At 39.2% G+C, this 19316-nt stretch overlaps 1 protein-coding gene across 1 annotated transcript in view; it reads right to left on the reverse strand.

Moving 5' to 3' along the window:
• Window positions 1–19316, reverse strand: part of Ralgapa1 (Ral GTPase activating protein catalytic subunit alpha 1) — a 274127-nt gene that overhangs the window by 34707 nt on the left and 220104 nt on the right. The window contains 2 exon segments of the mRNA NM_020083.4: window positions 2890–3017; window positions 4381–4539. Coding sequence (NP_064468.4) covers window positions 2890–3017; window positions 4381–4539 — 287 coding nt within the window.

Below are 19316 nucleotides of genomic sequence, written 5' to 3' on the forward strand. Positions count from 1 at the left end.
CTCAACGGCTACCCAGAGTCTGCCTGATCTGCCTCCCGAGTGTGGCAATTCAATTCTAATTGCATGATCAAACCAACAAATTGAGCTTAAGAGACAAAAGTACCTAGCTGACAAAGTCAGAGGTTGCATGAAAATGCTTCTCAAGTACAAGTACTGTAAGAAACAACAAGTGAAGTGAGGGGGGAGGTTTCAAAGCTTGAAAGACACTCATCAATACTGACAGATTACTGTAATTCTGGTTGCTAGCATGATCGATTTGGGCAGCATATGACAATCAATACTGTCCTCATTTTCTGAACAACATTAGATTCATAGTTACAGAAGATGTTCCTAGGACAAAATTTAAACTTCATTTAATGATCATAAATAGCACAATTTATGCTGTGGAATCTTAGTAGGCACTATTATTGTGCATATGATAACTGAGCCAGCAGTATAATTATATAAATACAATTGAGTTTATTATATTTCACCTTTTTATGTCTTTGATGAGCATTAAAATATTGACTCTGGTGGTTTTCAAAACCAATGTCTATTTCAATTCCTACTATCATTCATGTTAAGCATATTGATTTATTTTAGAATATACAATTTTCTCCTGACTGAAAATCTGATGTCAAAATCATATATTTTAAACACATTTCTGAAATCAGTATGTTACTTAAAATTAAAACATATATTCTTATGTTTTAGTACCTCTCAATACAAGTATCCAGTTGTAATTTATTATATAAACCTTCATGTTAAAATCAAGTAAAGAAGTCATTTCCCTGTAACATTCCTTCCTACCTCCATTCATTCATTACTACTTCTGAGGTGGGGTTATGCTATGCTGCGGTTGGTCTTGAATGCGTGATCGGAGGTGATCCTTCTCTTTGACTTCCAGTTTTGGATGTAGGAGCATTGACTACATGTAGTTCCTCCTCAACAATCGGAATATAGAATACTCTATGGAATATAGGTTATCTTGTACATTTTGCAAAACATAATATATTCTCTAGCTTAATGAAGGATAGGAATATCTATTGTTACTTCTCTTGATATATACGGAGAATTTTTCAGGAACCCCCATGGATAATAAAAATCTGTGGACATTCAAGTCCCCTTCATATAATGGTAAAGTATTTGCACATAGTCAATCTCTGCATTACTTATAGTAGCGAGTATACAAATATAAGTACCACATTAGTAGTTGTTATACTAGTGTTAAAGGGACAGTGAGAAGAAAGCTTTTTCCCTAAGTATTTTTCACATACAGCTGGTTAGATTTTTCAAATGTGGAACCCTGGATATGTAGGGCTGAGCACTTTTAAACGGTATGAAAGACAATTTCCTACACTGTAGAGAGGTTGGTTTGGTCTATGTAGTATTTTCACTCTATTTTTTTATCTTAAAATGTTGTGTCTGTGTGTACATGTGCTCAGCCCATGTGTATGAGTACAGGTTCCTGAAGAGGCTGGAAGCATCATGGAGCTCAAATTACAGGTGCTTGTGAGCTGTACGACGTGGAACCAAGCGCCGGTCCTCTGCAAGAGCGGTACACGACCGCAACTGCTGAGCCCTTACTCTGTATTCTGCAAGCAATTTTGTTGCTAAGAACTGTTCAGATTTGCTGTTTTAAAAACAGTGTTCATTTCTACTGTTTTCACTGAAATTATTTCTTTTCATCCTACAATATTCTCTAATGAGGCAATCAATATGATTAAATATTAAAAATATCATAAAGTAGGTCTGAGAATTCACCTCAAGCAGCTAATCAGCCCAATACAAAAACTCAATTAAGCAATTCCTTAGTCTTCAGTGGAGATGTTTTATATCAATTGTAATATTTCTAAGTAACATAATTAATTACATAAAATATTATTTAGCACTCACATTAATGCCTAGACAATATTAGAATCTTTCTACAGAAAACAAACTGGATTCGAAGATTCTAGGACTTGGGCTGAGATTATGACTTGGTGGTAGAGTGACTAGCATGAGGAGGGCCTGGGTTTAATTCTAGAAACTGAGGAAAGGGAGAAAACCCAACCTGATTCTGTGGCATGACCAAGACCATGATCACTAGGTTCATTTTGTAGGGAAGCACAGTGAGGTGAGGGAAGTTCAGGGATATGCTGAGGACAGTGCAGCCCGGAGGAGCAGCGCCAGTCAGAGTGGCTGGTTCCAGAAGCCATGTTCCTAAACATCCCACATCACTGAATACCTCTGTGACCCATGTTATACTGTTCTATGCTTAGAAGGTTTTTAATCTTATTCACTTCATTATTTACCATTTAAGACTGGTTCAATTTTCATTTTTCTCATGAATGTTTCTGGATACCTACTTACAGCTAACTGTTTGGTCCCTTACTAGTATATATGCTGCACATTCCTCTTTTAAAACAATGGAGTAAAAACAGTATGCTTTAGGGCTTGAGAGATGGCTCAGTGGTTAAGAGCACTGATTGGTCTTCTAGAGGTCCTGAGTTCAAATCCCAGCACACAACCATCTGTAATGGGATCTGATGCCCTCTTCTGGTGTGCCTGAAGACAGCTACAGTGTACTCATATACATACATACATACATACATACATACATACATACATACATACATCTTTTAAAAATCAGTATATTTTTCCATGGAGATTGAATTATTTTCAATGATTATTTGGATTATTTCTACACCTCCAGAGTAGCACAGAGCTTGACATATAATGGAAATCTAATTAACTAACCAAAGATTAATATTTATTGAAAGTATAGAAGGAAACATACCACTCAAGTATCACAATTATTCAATCACTAGGGAGGAACTCTGCCATCTACTATTTAATACATAAGAAACACTTACCCTTTAGTAAAGTAGGTAGATGTAGGCTAGTATACTAACCACTTAAAAAGGATACAAGTTTTGATACAATGGAATCAGTGATTTCAGAGCACGGCTAGCATTTATTGCTGTGGATCGAACCATAATGGGCAGAACTTTTCCATTCACAATAGCACCATCAAAAAGGGGACCAAAGAAGGGAACCTGATAGAAAGATCAGAACATAATTTTGAAGTCAAACTGTAGAAAGAGTATAATAAAAACAATCAAGATCCTTTACAAACAAATGTGTTTTTGCTTCTTCTTTGGTTGTATTTCAAGTAAAAATATTCAAATACATTTTTTTATAAGATGTATTACTCATACTAGGACAACAAACAAGAACAACCAAGATCAATAAGGTGTCCATTCAAAAGGACTATGTGCTTTGAATAACTAAGTAATTTATATCCTCTGCCAACTTCCAAAGTTTTGTAGTTTCAACTGCATACACACATAAAATCAATTCCTCTATTAAGCAAACAGGAAAAGATAAACATTTAACAGGTAGGCGGTTAGATGGTTATTCTTGTGAGTTTTATTCTTAAGTTTGGACATGAAATGTCTTCCCAAAACTCATGTTGAATGTTCAAGTCCCAGGACCATGTTTGGAAGGGTAGCTCTAGGCAAGGAACTGGTAACAAGACCTTTGACCCACAGGCCCTGAATCATTGAAGTCAAATAACCATGGACTGAAATCATATTTTTTTCTAGGATTTTGTCATAGTGACAAAAAGCAAACTTTAAAAATATAAAAATATAAAAAGAAAGCACTCAGTTTGTAGGCTGCACAAAATTATGCTATACCCTGTAATAAGTTGACTTCTGGTCTATTAAACAAACAAACAAACAAACAAACAAACAAACAAACAAACAAAAAAGCCCTACCACAAAAAAATATTGTCCACTGGGAAAATTTATAAATGAAGACTTAACCCAAGTCAAGGAATTCTGAAGCTTCTCAATCAACTGTCAAAACAATTTTCTATTAAAAGCATCCATTTTAAAATAAGGAATATATGAACATAATGTCAAATTTTTATCATCTTAAGAAATGCTTTTGAAATAGTTGTTGAGATCCTGTGGTATGTCTAAGCTATCCAACCATAGGAGAGGTAACATCTTTTTAACAGTCAAAAATTATTTGTAGGCATTTCATTTATTATTTTAAAGATATTTCTAGTGTTCTAAGACAGGATTTCATTAAGTAGCACTGGCTGTCCTGGGATTTGCTAAATAGATCAGGTTGGTCTGTGGCAATCGTCTTGCCTCAATCCTGCTGAAATTACAACTGTGCCTTGTTAATACCTGCCTGCTTTTTACTGTGTCTTTTAGGAAACTAATTGTTTTCTACTTTAATAAAAGCTGAGCTAAGTACAACAAACTTGAACTCAGGCACTGCTTAGCTGTCTCCTTAGGTGGGCCAGTTCTGTCAAGACCATGTTTAAGACAATCTATACAGTTCCGCATTTCCCCCCTTCCCACAATTGCAAATCTATTACTAAGACAGAAGCTAAGAAGTTCTCACCTCTGGCTTTTTCATGATCTGGATACTGAACATGTGGTTTTTCATTGGATATATTACAATGAGGACATCACCAAACTCTGTAGGAATAATTCCTCTCCTGTAGTCTCTAGTATGTTCAGACCAAACAATGTGTACTTCATCATTTCCTAGATGTCTCAACTGTAAAATCAAGGAAATAGTTTACAGCATTTTTAAAAAGTCATGTGTGCATAGTTATGCAACTAGTGACATCAAACTATACAGAAGGGAAATGGTTGATCATTTTAGCGACACATAAAAAACAATACTCAAAGTCATCAAGGGACAACAGAAGAAGACCAGGCATTTTCAACTCCCACAGTCAGAGAGACAGAAAGAACTTAGAAGAGTCATAGCCCGACTCTTTTAACCTGGCAACTGTACCAGTGCAGCTCCATTCTCAAAGGTTAGTTTTTTAAACTAACTGATTTGAGTCTCTTTCCTCTTATTGTATCCACTTTCTGCAGTGTTAATGAGGTAGCCTGGAGAAGGTAGCCAGAAGAGAAACAAACAAATAGCCAACTCATAAATTTTATAATCACTTACTGAGCAAGAAAGAGTTGGCTATTTTTAACTAACAATTTTTTAACTAACTACTAATTTTTATGTACCCCCACAATGAAACTTATAAAATTCTCTAAATAGATACCTTAATATTTATTAGGTCATAAAATGTTATTTAGATATTTGTGCTGTTTACAAAGGTGCTTCTGGCAATCTTGAGAAAGTTCTGTTATGATAATTAAAACTGTAAGAAAGGAAGGATTTAAAAGTTGTTTCTAATAACTTGTTTAGAATGAATTTACTGTCCATTATTGAGTTTTCGTCATGTAGATTATGGTATAAATCTAAATTTCATTACACAATTCCATCATCTAGTTTGTCTGGAGACTCTGCTACTTGGAACATGTGAGTGTGTGTCTGGTGGACGTTTAACAGTGGCTCTCCCATCGCTCCCAGAAAGCTTAGAAGATGAAAGAAGGAGCTAGGGGATGGGCAATTTCTATTTATTATATATGTAAATTCTGGATTAAATCTAAAAGGTAGATAAAAAAACTTCCTGTTTGACTAAAACAAAAAGAAGAGTTAAGTTCAATTTTTTTTCAAAGGATCTTTTTACTCACTCCTTACTTCTTACACCTGTGTACAACATACAGGAATGACATAAATGCAGACTTGAACTTCGTGCCGTTTTTAAAAAGCAAAAAAGAGATTACACAACCTAGAAAAGCCATGGCCCTATAATTTCATTTTTTAATCAAAATACTTTAAAAATATCCTTCCTATACAGCCATCCCCATGTGTCAGCTTCCCTAATAGGTTTATGTTAACTGAATACAAAAGAAATGTGAAATAAATTTAACCAGGAGGGATGATCCAATCTAATTTTGATACATTAATGTCATATGCTGTACATGTTACAATAGCAGCCAGATCTAATACTAAGCTCCAGGCTATACTGAGATTTCCAAATGGCAGATTGTTCTAAGTGATATCAAGTATAATTGAAGTAATAAATGATAGTAAAAGCTGAGCACACTGTCAGGAAGAATTTAAGTATTTACTTTTTAAAATTAAATGAGTTAGGTTAGGAAAGACAAGACAACTGAAATAATGCAGGTCTCAATTTACAGAAAATTCCTTTTATTTATCTGCTACATTAACCCTTGAACTCTTGCCAAAATTATCTATAATTTCTAGTGCCACTTATCTAAAGAAACAAGAGAATAAGACAACTGTATTATTATCTTTTATCCAAAGTTGTCTTCAAATATCTTCCACACAGTACTTAAGGTCTGTTAGATGTTTAAAGGACACATTTTTGTCAAGATATTATAGAATTTTTTGTATAGATTCATGTGCATCAACAAATCACTCTACATGTGTTTGATATTTAGAGAAAAAACTTTTATGAAAATCCTTTATTATTTAGATTCCTTTGCAAAGAATATAGTTGCTTGAGGCTATCATATGACATTTTTATAACTTTAAAACCTGAAGTATGATTAAACATAAATTCAGATGTTGTTAATCATTACTGTATTTTGGAAATTTTTGAAAAACCAGTGAAAGATGACTTTCTAGTGCTTAAAAGGTAACAGAAGTCATAATGCCAATAATAAAAGCAAGTCAGCAAACAAATTTGGTACAGATAATTTATATACTATTTTATATTTATTTCTTACCTCTTAAGGACTTAACAGGTCAGTCTTATACATACTCAGTAAGTTTTCCTGTACTCTAAATTTCTTCAAGGGTACCTTTCTTTTCTTCTTTCTGTTTGTCTGTCTTTCTCCCTCCCTCCTCCTTTTATTTCTTTTCCTTCTGTTCTTTTTTGTTTGTTTGTTGGTTTGTTTAAGATAGGGTTTCTCTGTATAGCTTTGACTGTCCTGAAACTCAATGTAGACTAGGGTGGCCTCAAACATAGAGATTCTGCCTTTGCTGCCTAAGTGCTTGTACTAAAGCATGTATATTTCTGAACCCATGTGCAAGCCAGTTTTTGAAAGAACACTCAAGATTGCTATGTATATGGGACAGGTCTATAAGACCACTGGTAACCAAAGTAATCTTCTAAAGTCACGTCAACTGCTACTGACGTCACTCTGGAATCTAAAGTGTATAAAGTAGTATGCAGATGACCAGTGTTAGTTTGTGAAGAAAATAAAATGAAATTCAGCATGTATAAACTCTAATTCTTCATCCATTATCAAATGTTAACACTGAAAGATACACTAGGGGAAAAATTTCATAGCCAAATAGTAGCTCCATTGTGACATCCTGAGGTAGATGCCTGTCCTCTGCTCAAATACTTTAAAGCTAACCAAGCAAGTGAAAGATCTATATTAGAAGAACTTAACAAAAGAACACACATGATATGTAGTCACTGATAAGTGGATATTAGCCCCAAAGCTCAGAATAACCAAGATACAATTTACAGACCACATGAAGCTCAAGAAGAAGACAAAAGTGAGGATGCTAAAGTACTTCTTAGAAGGGGAACAAAATATTCACAGGAGGAGAGCAGAGACGGAAGGAAAGGCCATCCAGAGACTGCCACACATGGGGATCTATCCACATGCAGTCACCAAACCCAGTCACTAATGGGAATTCCAGGAGGTTCAGGTTGACAGGAGCCTGATACAGCTGTCTCCTGAGAGGCTCTGCCAGAGCCTGACAAAAACAGAGGTAGATGCTGGTAGCCAACCATTGGCTTGAGAACGAGGTCCCTGATGGAGGAGGTAGAGGAAGTTTGCAACCCCATAGGAAGAACAACATTAACTAACTAGACATCCCAGAGCTCCCAGGAACTAAACCGCCAACCATTGAGAAGACAGGGAGGGACCTATGGCTCCATCCGTACATGTAGCAGAGGATGGCCTCCTCAGGCATCAATGGGAGGAGAGACCCTTGGTCCTGTTAAGGCTTGATGCCCCAGTGTAGGGGAATGCCAGTGTGGGGAGGCGGGAGGGAGTGTGTGGGTGGGGGAGCACCCTCATGGAGGTGGGGGATGGGATGGAGGGTTTCCAACCGGGAAAGGGGATAACATTTGAAATGTAAATAAAGAAAATATCAAATTAAAAAAAAGAAAAAAATAAGAACTTCAAGTCTCTGAAGTAAGAAACTGAAGAAGACCTCAGAAGACAGAAAGATTTCCCATACTCATGGATCAGCAGAATTAACATAGTAAAAATGGACATCTTACCTAAAGCAATCTACAGAGTCAATGGAATCCCCATCAAAATTCCAACTGAATCCTTTATAGAGAAAGAAAGAGCAATTCTCCAATTTATCTGGAATAACAAAAAACCCAGGATATAAAAAAACCATTCTCAACAATAAAAGAACTTCCAGGGGAATTACCATCTCTGACCTCAAGGTATACTACAGAGCAACAGTGATACAACCACATGGTATTGGTACAGAGACAGACAGGTAGATCGATGGAATAGAATTGAAGACCCAGAAATGAACCCACACACCTATGGTCACTTGACAAAGGAGCCAAAACCATCCAGTGGAAAAAAAATAGCATTTTCAACAAATGGTGCAGGTTTAACTGGAGGTCAGCATGTAGAAGAATGCAAATCGTCCCATTCTTATCTTCTTGTACAAAGCTCAAATCCAAGTGGATCAAGGACCTACACATAAAACCAGATACAATAAATCTAATAGAAGAGAAAGTGGGAAAGAACCTTGAATACATTGACACAGGAAACATTTTCTGAACAGAATACCAATGGGTTATGCTCTAAGATCAAGAATTGACAAATGGGACTTCATAAAATTGAAAGGCAAAGAACACTGTCAATAGGACAAAACAGCAATCCACAGATTGGAAAAATCTTTACCAACCCTACATCTGATAGATATATCCAAAATATACAAAAAAACTCATGAAGTTAGACTCCAGAGAACCAAAGAACCTTATTAAAAATGGGGTACAGAGCTAAACAGAATTATCAACTGAGGAATCTCAAATGGCTGAGAAGCACTTAAAGAAATGTTCAATGTCCTTAATCATCAGGGTATGCAAATCAAAACAACCCTGAGATTCCACCTCACACCAGTCAGAATGACTAAGATCAAAAATTCAGGTGACAACAGGTGCTGGTGAGGATATGGAGAAAGAGGAACACTCCTTCATGGCTGGTAGGATTGCATACTGGTACAACTACTCTGGAAATCAGTCTGGTGGTTCCTGAGAAAACTGGAAATAGTTCTACTTGAGGACCCAGTTATACCACTCCTGGGCATATACCCCAAAAAATGCTTCAACATATAACAAGGACACATGCTCCACTATGTTCATAGCAGTCTTTTTTATAAGAACCAGAAGTTGGCAACAACCCAGATGTTCCTCCACAGAGGAATAGATACAGAAAATGGGGTACATTTACACAATGGAGTACTACTCAGCTAGTAAAAAGGATGACTTCATGAAATTCTCAGGCAAATGGATGGAACTTGAAAATATCCTGAGTGAGGTAACCCAGTCACAAAAGAACACACATAGTATGCACTCACTGATAAGTGGATGTTAGCTAAAAAGAAGCTCGGAATGCCCACAATAGAATCCACAGACCATATGAAACTCACACCAAATTGTGGATTCTACATTGCTGCTCAGTCGGGGAAGAGGATATCTCTGTGAAGTAGAGGAAGAGAGGGATCTGGTGGGGAGAGAGAATGGAGAGGGGAAAAAGGGAGCTAGTTCAGGTATGGGAGGAGATGGGGGAGAAGTACAGAGGGTCAGGAACATGAAAGTAGGTGTGTAGCAATGGGGAAGGAGGAACTGGGAGCAGCTACTAGAAGTCCCAGATGCTGGGGACCCAAGAGGTTCCCAGGATGCAAAAGGGGAGACTTTAGCCAAAATAACCAACAAAAGGGAGATAGAACCTGTAGAGACCATATCCAGTGGATAGTAATGGCCCCCAGTTGAGGGATGAGGTCACTCACCCACCTCAAGAATATGAATCCAGAATCCCTCCTGTCAAAAGGAAATGCAGGGACAAAGAGTGGAGCAGAAACTCAAGCAAAGGCCATCCAGAGACTGCCTCACCTAGGGATCTATCCCATCTGGAACCCAGATACTATTGCTGATGCCAAGAAATGCTTGCTGACATGAGTCCAGTATAGCTGTCCCCTGAGAGGCTCTGCTAGAGCTGGACCAATACACATGCACACAGCCAAACACCAGACTGAGCATGGGGACCCCAATGGGGGGTTAGGGCAAGGACTGTAGGAGATGAAGGGGTTTGCAACCTCATAGGAAGAACAACATATCAATCAACCAGACCCCCTAAAGCTCCCAGGGACCAAACCTTCAGTCAAAAAGTACACACGGGGTATCCATGGCTCCAGCTAGATATGTAGCAGAGGACTGCCCTATCTGGCATTGCTGGGAGAGGAACCCCTTGGTCCTGTGGAGGCTTGATGACCCAGGAACACTAGGCCTTTGAGGCAGGAATGGGCAGGCAGATCGGGGAGCACCCTCAGAGGCAGGGGGGACGGGATAGGAGGCTTATGGAGGGGAAATTGGGAAGGAGGATAACATTTGAAATGTAAATAAATAAAATAACCAATAAAAATAAAAAAAGAAAGGGAAAAAAGTTATGAAGTTTAAGTGTTCACAATTAGACCATTCTACCTTTAATGAACCCAAATCATAACATTATTCACTGAAGCAAACCCTGCCTTCCTGACACTAGTTCTCACAAATTAGCCTTACCAATGAATCCAATGTGTATTCTATAAGTTATCTTTTCAGGTATTTGAAGATCAGTTTAATATTTCACTTTTCTTTTTCAGGTTAAAGTGTCATTTTCCTGGATTATTTTCTTAGTTTACCAATGTTTCTATTAAACCACAATGTCTGGAATAGAACATCAGTATGTGCTCTAATACAGCAAACTCATTAATGAGACTATTTCTTCCTTTGTTACTAAATTATTTTCTGAAACTTTATGGTATCATGAACAGACAGTCAACTCAAACTTTCCTTGCTAAGTTCTTTTTAACAATCTTTAAAATGTCCTGATTTAAAAAAAAATTAGTGTGTTTGTATATGTGTGTGTGTGTGTGTGTGTGTGTGTGTGTGTGTGTATGGTGTATGTGTGTCTGTGTATGGTGTGTGTGTGTGTATGGTGTATGTGTGTGTGTGTATGGTGTATGTGTGTGTGTGTGTGTGTGTAGATTTCTAGGGGACTGGATTTAGGTTGCCAGGCTTAGCAGCAAGTTCTTTTACCCACTCAGACACTGGCAAAGTTCTTTTAATCAGGTAAAATCAACTGCTCAATTTAAAGAGAGGATTTCATACTTATAAGTTTTATATTGCCAGATCTATGCTATCTTAGGCTTGTTAAGGTCTCTTGTTAAATGGATACTGCTCTTCAGTTTGCTGGCTCAATCTTTTACATATAAGAGTTATCATTAAATTAAAATTCTTACATCGTCTTTTAAGTTCTGAACAAGAATACCAAATGGTTTATGTTAAGAGAGTAATTACAGATTTTCAGTCTTCTTAAAAAGATACCTCTCATTTATTAAGGTTATTTATTACATACTATATATAAAGGGCATCCTGTTCTACATGTTCTGTGATAATTCACTTAATATTCATAATAATTATAAGGCAAGTGCAATCAGTATTACTGTTTTTCTAAATAAACAATTGAAACTTAAAAGATGAAGTAGTTTGACTAATAAAACAAAACAAACCTTTGGCAGAAACAATATTCAAATATAGGCAATCAGGTCCCAGAACCCAAAGCCGAACCATTTTGCAATATTGCCTCTTGTTATGTGTGTTTGTGTTCTGAATGTGATTATGCATTTAGTCATTATCATACATACCAAACTATTAAGACGACATTGCTTTAACTTACACACACAAAATTCACACAGTCTATGGTTGGCCCTCATCTAGTAGTCCTATTAAAACAAATTCATTCTGATGTGATTAGCTGTGCTGAACTTACTACCATGGCTTCTAGTGATCATTGCCTCATCTAAGTGCTCACAAGCTATCTGCTTATTAATCCTATTTTCCTGGAGTCCATGAATGTTGGTATTTCAGAGGGATGGGCTGCTCTACCCCTTTGTAAAGGCAGATATTTGCCACTATTACAGACCAGATGCACCCTCCTAAAGCTTATATACTGAAATCCTAGCCCTGGCTGTGATGTGATTAAGAATTTAAGTCCTACTAGGTAGGGACGTTGGGAGGTGATAAGATCATTTTTTTTCTTTTTTTTTTTTCGGAGCTGGGGACCGAACCCAGGGCCTTGCTAGGCAAGCGCTCTACCACTGAGCTAAATCCCGAACCCCGATAAGATCATTTTTAAAAATCCTTTTATTTTTTTTTTATTTTTTTTTTATCCTTAATTTTTTTTTAATTTTTCTTTTTTTTTTTTTTTATTAACTTGAGTATTTCTTATATACATTTCAAGTGTTATTCCCTTTCCCGGTTTCCGGACAAACATCCCCCTCCCCCCTCCCCTTCCTTATGGGTGTTCCCCTCCCAACCCTCCCCCCATTGCCACCCTCCCCGCATAGTCTAGTTCACTGGGGGTTCAGTCTTAGCAGGACCCAGGGCTTCCCCTTCCACTGGTGCTCTTACTAGGATATTCATTGCTACCTATGGGGACAGAGTCCAGGGTCAGTCCATGTATAGTCTTTAGGTAGTGGCTTAGTCCCTGGAAGCTCTGGTTGCTTGACATTGTTGTACTTTTGGGGTCTCGAGCACCTTCAAGCTCTTCCAGTTCTTTCTCTGATTCCTTCAACGGGGGACCTATTCTCAGTTCAGTGGTTTGCTGCTGGCATTCGCCTCTGTATTTGCTGTATTCTGGCTGTGTCTCTCAGGAGCGATCTACATCCGGCTCCTGTCGGTCTGCACTTCTTTGCTTCATCCATCTTGTCTAATTGGGTGGCTGTATATGTATGGGCCACCTGTGGGGCAGGCTCTGAATGGGTGTTCCTTCAGTCTCTGTTTTAATCTTTGCCTCTCCCTTCCCTGCCAAGGGTATTCTTTTTCCTCATTTAAAGAAGGAGTGAAGCATTCACATTTTGATCATCCGTCTTGAGTTTCCTTTGTTCTAGGGATCTAGGGTAATTCAAGCATTTGGGCTAATAGCCACTTATCAATGAGTGCATACCATGTATGTCTTTCTGTGAGTGGGTTAGCTCACTCAGGATGATATTTTCCAGTTCCAACCATTTGCCTACGAATTTCATAAACTCGTTGTTTTTGATAGCTGAGTAATATTCCATTGTGTAGATGTACCACATTTTCTGTATCCATTCCTCTGTTGAAGGGCATCTGGGTTCTTTCCAGTTTCTGGCTATTATAAATAAGGCTGCGATGAACATAGTGGAGCACGTGTCTCTTTTATATGTTGAGGCATCTTTTGGGTATATGCCCAAGAGAGGTATGGCTGGATCCTCAGGCGGTTCAATGTCCAATTTTCTGAGGAACCTCCAGACTGATTTCCAGAATGGTTTTACCAGTCTGCAATCCCACCAACAATGGAGGAGTGTTCCTCTTTCTCCACATCCTCGCCAGCATCTGCTGTCACCTGAGTTTTTGATCTTAGCCATTCTCACTGGTGTGAGGTGAAATCTCAGGGTTGTTTTGATTTGCATTTCCCTTATGACTAAAGATGTTGAACATTTCTTTAGGTGTTTCTCAGCCATTCGGCATTCCTCAGCTGTGAATTCTTTGTTTAGCTCTGAACCCCATTTTTTAATAGGGTTATTTGTTTCCCTGCGGTCTAACTTCTTGAGTTCTTTGTATATTTTGGATATAAGGCCTCTATCTGTTGTAGGATTGGTAAAGATCTTTTCCCAATCTGTTGGTTGCCGTTTTGTCCTAACCACAGTGTCCTTTGCCTTACAGAAGCTTTGCACTTTTATGAGATCCCATTTGTCGATTCTTGATCTTAGAGCATAAGCCATTGGTGTTTTGTTCAGGAAATTTTTTCCAGTGCCCATGTGTTCCAGATGCTTCCCTAGTTTTTCTTCTATTAGTTTGAGTGTGTCTGGTTTGATGTGGAGGTCCTTGATCCACTTGGACTTAAGCTTTGTACAGGGTGATAAGCATGGATCGATCTGCATTCTTCTACATGTTGCCCTCCAGTTGAACCAGCACCATTTGCTGAAAATGCTATCTTTTTTCCATTGGATGGTTTTGGCTCCTTCGTCAAAAATCAAGTGACCATAGGTGTGTGGGTTCATTTCTTGGTCTTCAATTCTATTCCATTGGTCTATCTGTCTGTCTCTGTACCAATACCATGCAGTTTTTATCACTATTGCTCTGTAATACTGCTTGAGTTCAGGGATAGTGATTCCCCCTGAAGTCCTCTTATTGTTGAGGATAGCTTTAGCTATCCTGGGTTTTTTGTTATTCCAGATGAATTTGCAAATTGTTCTGTCTAACTCTTTGAAGAATTGGAGTGGTATTTTGATGGGGATTGCATTGAATCTGTAGATTGCTTTTGGTAAAATGGCCATTTTTACTATATTAATCCTGCCAATCCATGAGCATGGGAGATCTTTCCATCTTCTGAGGTCTTCTTCAATTTCTTTCCTCAGTGTCTTGAAGTTCTTATTGTACAGATCTTTTACTTGCTTGGTTAAAGTCACACCGAGGTACTTTATATTATTTGGGTCTATTATGAAGGGTGTCGTTTCCCTAATTTCTTTCTCGGCTTGTTTCTCTTTTGTATAGAGGAAGGCAACTGATTTATTTGAGTTAATTTTATACCCAGCCACTTTGCTGAAGTTGTTTATCAGCTTTAGTAGTTCTCTGGTGGAACTTTTGGGATCACTTAAATATACTATCATGTCGTCTGCAAATAGTGATATTTTGACCTCTTCTTTTCCGATCTGTATCCCCTTGATCTCCTTTTGTTGTCTGAGTGCTCTGGCTAGAACTTCAAGAACTATATTGAATAAGTAGGGAGAGAGTGGGCAGCCTTGTCTAGTCCCTGATTTTAGTGGGATTGCTTCAAGTTTCTCTCCATTTAGTTTAATGTTAGCAACTGGTTTGCTGTATATGGCTTTTACTATGTTTAGGTATGGGCCTTGAATACCTATTCTTTCCAGGACTTTTATCATGAAGGGGTGTTGAATTTTGTCAAATGCTTTCTCAGCATCTAATGAAATGATCATGTGGTTCTGTTCTTTCAGTTTGTTTATATGATGGATCACGTTGATGGTTTTCCTTATATTAAACCATCCCTGCATGCCTGGGATGAAGCCTACTTGATCATGGTGGATGATTGTTTTGATGTGCTCTTGAATTCGGTTTGCCAGAATTTTATTGAGTATTTTTGCGTCGATATTCATAAGGGAAATTGGTCTGAAGTTCTCTTTCTTTGTTGGGTCTTTGTGTGGTTTAGGTATAAGAGTAATTGTGGCTTCATAGAAGGAATTCGGTAGGGCTCCATCTGTTTCAATTTTGTGGAATAGTTTGGATAATATTGGTATAAGGTCTTCTATGAAGGTTTGATAGAATTCTGCACTAAACCCGTCTGGACCTGGGCTCTTTTTGGTTGGGAGACCTTTAATGACTGCTTCTATTTCCTTAGGAGTTATGGGGTTGTTTAACTGGTTTATCTGTTCCTGATTTAACTTCGATACCTGGTATCTGTCTAGGAAATTGTCCATTTCCTGAAGATTTTCAAGTTTTGTTGAATATAGGTTTTTATAGTAAGATCTGATGATTTTTTGAATTTCCTCTGAATCTGTAGTTATGTCTCCCTTTTCATTTCTGATTTTGTTAATTTGGACGCACTCTCTGTGTCCTCTCGTTAGTCTGGCTAAGGGTTTATCTATCTTGTTGATTTTCTCAAAGAACCAACTTTTGGTTCTGTTGATTCTTTCTATGGTCCTTTTTGTTTCTACTTGGTTGATTTCAGCTCTGAGTTTGATTATTTCCTGCCTTCTACTCCTCCTGGGTGTATTTGCTTCTTTTTGTTCTAGAGCTTTTAGGTGTGCTGTCAAGCTGCTGACATATGCTCTTTCCTGTTTCTTTCTGCAGGCACTCAGCGCTATGAGTTTTCCTCTTAGCACAGCTTTCATTGTGTCCCATAAGTTTGAGTATGTTGTACCTTCATTTTCATTAAATTCTAAAAAGTTTTTAATTTCTTTCTTTATTTCTTCCTTGACCAGGTTATCATTGAGTAGAGCATTGTTCAATTTCCATGTATATGTGGGCATTCTTCCCTTATTGTTATTGAAGACCAGTTTTAGGCCGTGGTGGTCCGATAGCACGCATGGGATTATTTCTATCTTTCTGTACCTGTTGAGGCCCGTTTTTTGACCAATTATATGGTCAATTTTGGAGAAAGTACCATGAGGAGCTGAGAAGAAGGTATATCCTTTTGCTTTAGGATAGAATGTTCTATAAATATCCGTTAAGTCCATTTGGCTCATGACTTCTCTTAGTCTGTCTACATCTCTGTTTAATTTCTGTTTCCATGATCTGTCCATTGATGAGAGTGGGGTGTTGAAATCTCCCACTATTATTGTGTGAGGTGCAATGTGTGTTTTGAGCTTTAGTAAGGTTTCTTTTACATATGTAGGTGCCCTTGTATTTGGGGCATAGATATTTAGGATTGAGACTTCATCTTGGTGGATTTTTCCTTTGATGAATATGAAGTGTCCTTCCTTATCTTTTTTGATGACTTTTAGTTGAAAATTGATTTTATTTGATATTAGAATGGCTACTCCAGCTTGCTTCTTCTGACCATTTGCTTGGAAAATTGTTTTCCAGCCTTTCACTCTGAGGTAATGTCTGTCTTTGTCTCTGAGGTGTGTTTCCTGTAGGCAGCAGAATGCAGGGTCCTCGTTGCGTATCCAGTTTGTTAATCTATGTCTTTTTATTGGGGAGTTGAGGCCATTGATATTGAGAGATATTAAGGAATAGTGATTATTGCTTCCCGTTATATTCATATTTGGAAGTGAGGTTATGTTTGTGTGCTTTCATTCTCTTTGTTTTGTTGCCAAGATGATTAGTTTCTTGCTTCTAGGGTATAGCTTGCCTCCTTATGTTGGGCTTTACCCTTTATTATCCTTTGTAGTGCTGGACTTGTAGAAAGATATTGTGTAAATTTGGTTTTGTCATGGAATATCTTGGTTTCTCCATCTATGTTAATTGAGAGTTTTGCAGGATACAGTAACCTGGGCTGGCATTTGTGTTCTCTTAGGGTCTGTATGACATCTGTCCAGGATCTTCTGGCCTTCATAGTTTCTGGCGAAAAGTCTGGTGTGATTCTGATAGGTCTGCCTTTATATGTTACTTGACCTTTTTCCCTTACTGCTTTTAATATTCTTTCTTTATTTTGTGCGTTTGGTGTTTTGACAATTATGTGACGGGAGGTATTTCTTTTCTGGTCCAATCTATTTGGAGTTCTGTAGGCTTCTTGTATGCCTATGGGTATCTCTTTTTTTAGGTTAGGGAACTTTTCTTCTATGATTTTGTTGAAGATATTTACTGGTCCTTTGAGCTGGGAGTCTTCACTCTCTTCTATACCTATTATCCTTAGGTTTGATCTTCTCATTGAGTCCTGGATTTCCTGTATGTTTTGGACCAGTAGCTTTTTCCGCTTTACATTATCTTTGACAGTTGAGTCAATGATTTCTATGGAATCTTCTGCTCCCGAGATTCTCTCTTCCATCTCTTGAATTCTGTTGGTGAAGCTTGTATCTTCAGCTCCTTGTCTTTTCTTTTGATTTTCTATGTCCAGGGTTGTTTCCATGTGTTCTTTCTTGATTGCTTCTATTTCCATTTTTAATTCCTTCAACTGTTTGATTGTGTTTTCCTGGAATTCTTTCAGGGATTTTTGCGATTCCTCTCTGTAGGCTTCTACTTGTTCTCTAAGGGAGTTCTTTATGTCTTTCTTGAAGTCCTCCAGCATCATGATCAAATATGATTTTGAAACTAGATCTTGCTTTTCTGGTGTGTTTGGATATTCCATGTTTATTTTGGTGGGAGAATTGGGCTCCGATGATGCCATGTAGTCTTGGTTTCTGTTGCTTGGGTTCCTGTGCTTGCCTCTCGCCATCAGATTATCTCTAGTGTTACTTTGTTCTGCTATTTCTGACAGTGGCTAGACTGTCCTATAACCTGTGTGTCAGGAGTGCTGTAGACCTGTTTTTCTGTTTTCTTTCAGCCAGTTATGGGGACAGAGTGTTCTGCTTTCGGGCGTGTAGTTTTTCCTCTCTACAGGTCTTCAGCTGTTCCTGTGGGCCTGTGTCTTGAGTTCACCAGGCAGGTTTCTTGCAGGGGAAAAATTGGTCCTACCTGTGGTTCCAAGGCTCAAGTTTGCTCGTGGGGTACTGCCTAAGTCCTCTCCGCTGTGGCAGCAACCGGGAAAATCTGCGCCGCTCCTTCCGGGAGCCTCCGTGCACCAGGGTTTCAGATGACGTTTGGTGTTTTCCTCTGGCGCCTGGATGTGCACAGAGTGCAGTCTCTTCTGGTTTCCCAGGCGTGTCCGCCTCTCTGAAGGTTCAGCTCTCCCTCCCATGGGATTTGGGTGCAGAGAACTGTTTATCCGGTCTGTTTCCTTCAGGTTCCGGCAGTGTCTCAGGCGCAGGGGTCCTGCCGCTCCCGGGCCCTCCCCTACGGGAACCGAGAGGCCTTATACAGTTGCCTCTTGGGCCAGGGATGTGGGCAGGGGTGGGCAGTGTTGGTGGTGTCTTCCGCTCTGCAGCCTCAGGAGTGCCCACCTGATCAGGCGGTGAGGTCTCTCTCCCACGGGGTTTGGGAGCAGAGAGCTGCTGCGGTCCGGGATCCGCCGGTGTGGGACTTCCGGTAAATACAGGAAGTGCCCGGCCTTAGAGGAATTTTGCCTCTGTGTGTCCTGAGTTCACCAGGCAGGTTTCTTGCAGGGGAAAAGTTGGTCCTACCTGCAGTTCCAAGGCTCAAGTTTGCTCGTGGGGTACTGCCTAAGTCCTCTCCGCTGTGGCAGCAACCGGGAAGATCTGCGCCGCTCCTTCCGGGAGCCTCCGTGCACCAGGGTTTCAGATGACGTTTGGTGTTTTCCTCTGGCGCCTGGATGTGCACAGAGTGCAGTCTCTTCTGGTTTCCCAGGCGTGTCCGCCTCTCTGAAGGTTCAGCTCTCCCTCCCATGGGATTTGGGTGCAGAGAACTGTTTATCCGGTCTGTTTCCTTCAGGTTCCGGCAGTGTCTCAGGCGCAGGGGTCCTGCCGCTCCCGGGCCCTCCCCTACGGGAACCCAGAGGCCTTATACAGTTGCCTCTTGGGCCAGGGATGTGGGCAGGGGTGGGCAGTGTTGGTGGTGTCTTCCGCTCTGCAGCCTCAGGAGTGCCCACCTGATCAGGCGGTGAGGTCTCTCTCCCACGGGGTTTGGGAGCAGAGAGCTGCTGCGGTCCGGGATCCGCCGGTGTGGGACTTCC

Source organism: Rattus norvegicus, chromosome 6 (genome assembly GCF_021556685.1).
Source record: "Rattus norvegicus strain SHRSP/BbbUtx chromosome 6, alternate assembly SHRSP_T2T, whole genome shotgun sequence".
NCBI classification, from domain to species: Eukaryota; Metazoa; Chordata; class Mammalia; order Rodentia; family Muridae; genus Rattus; species Rattus norvegicus.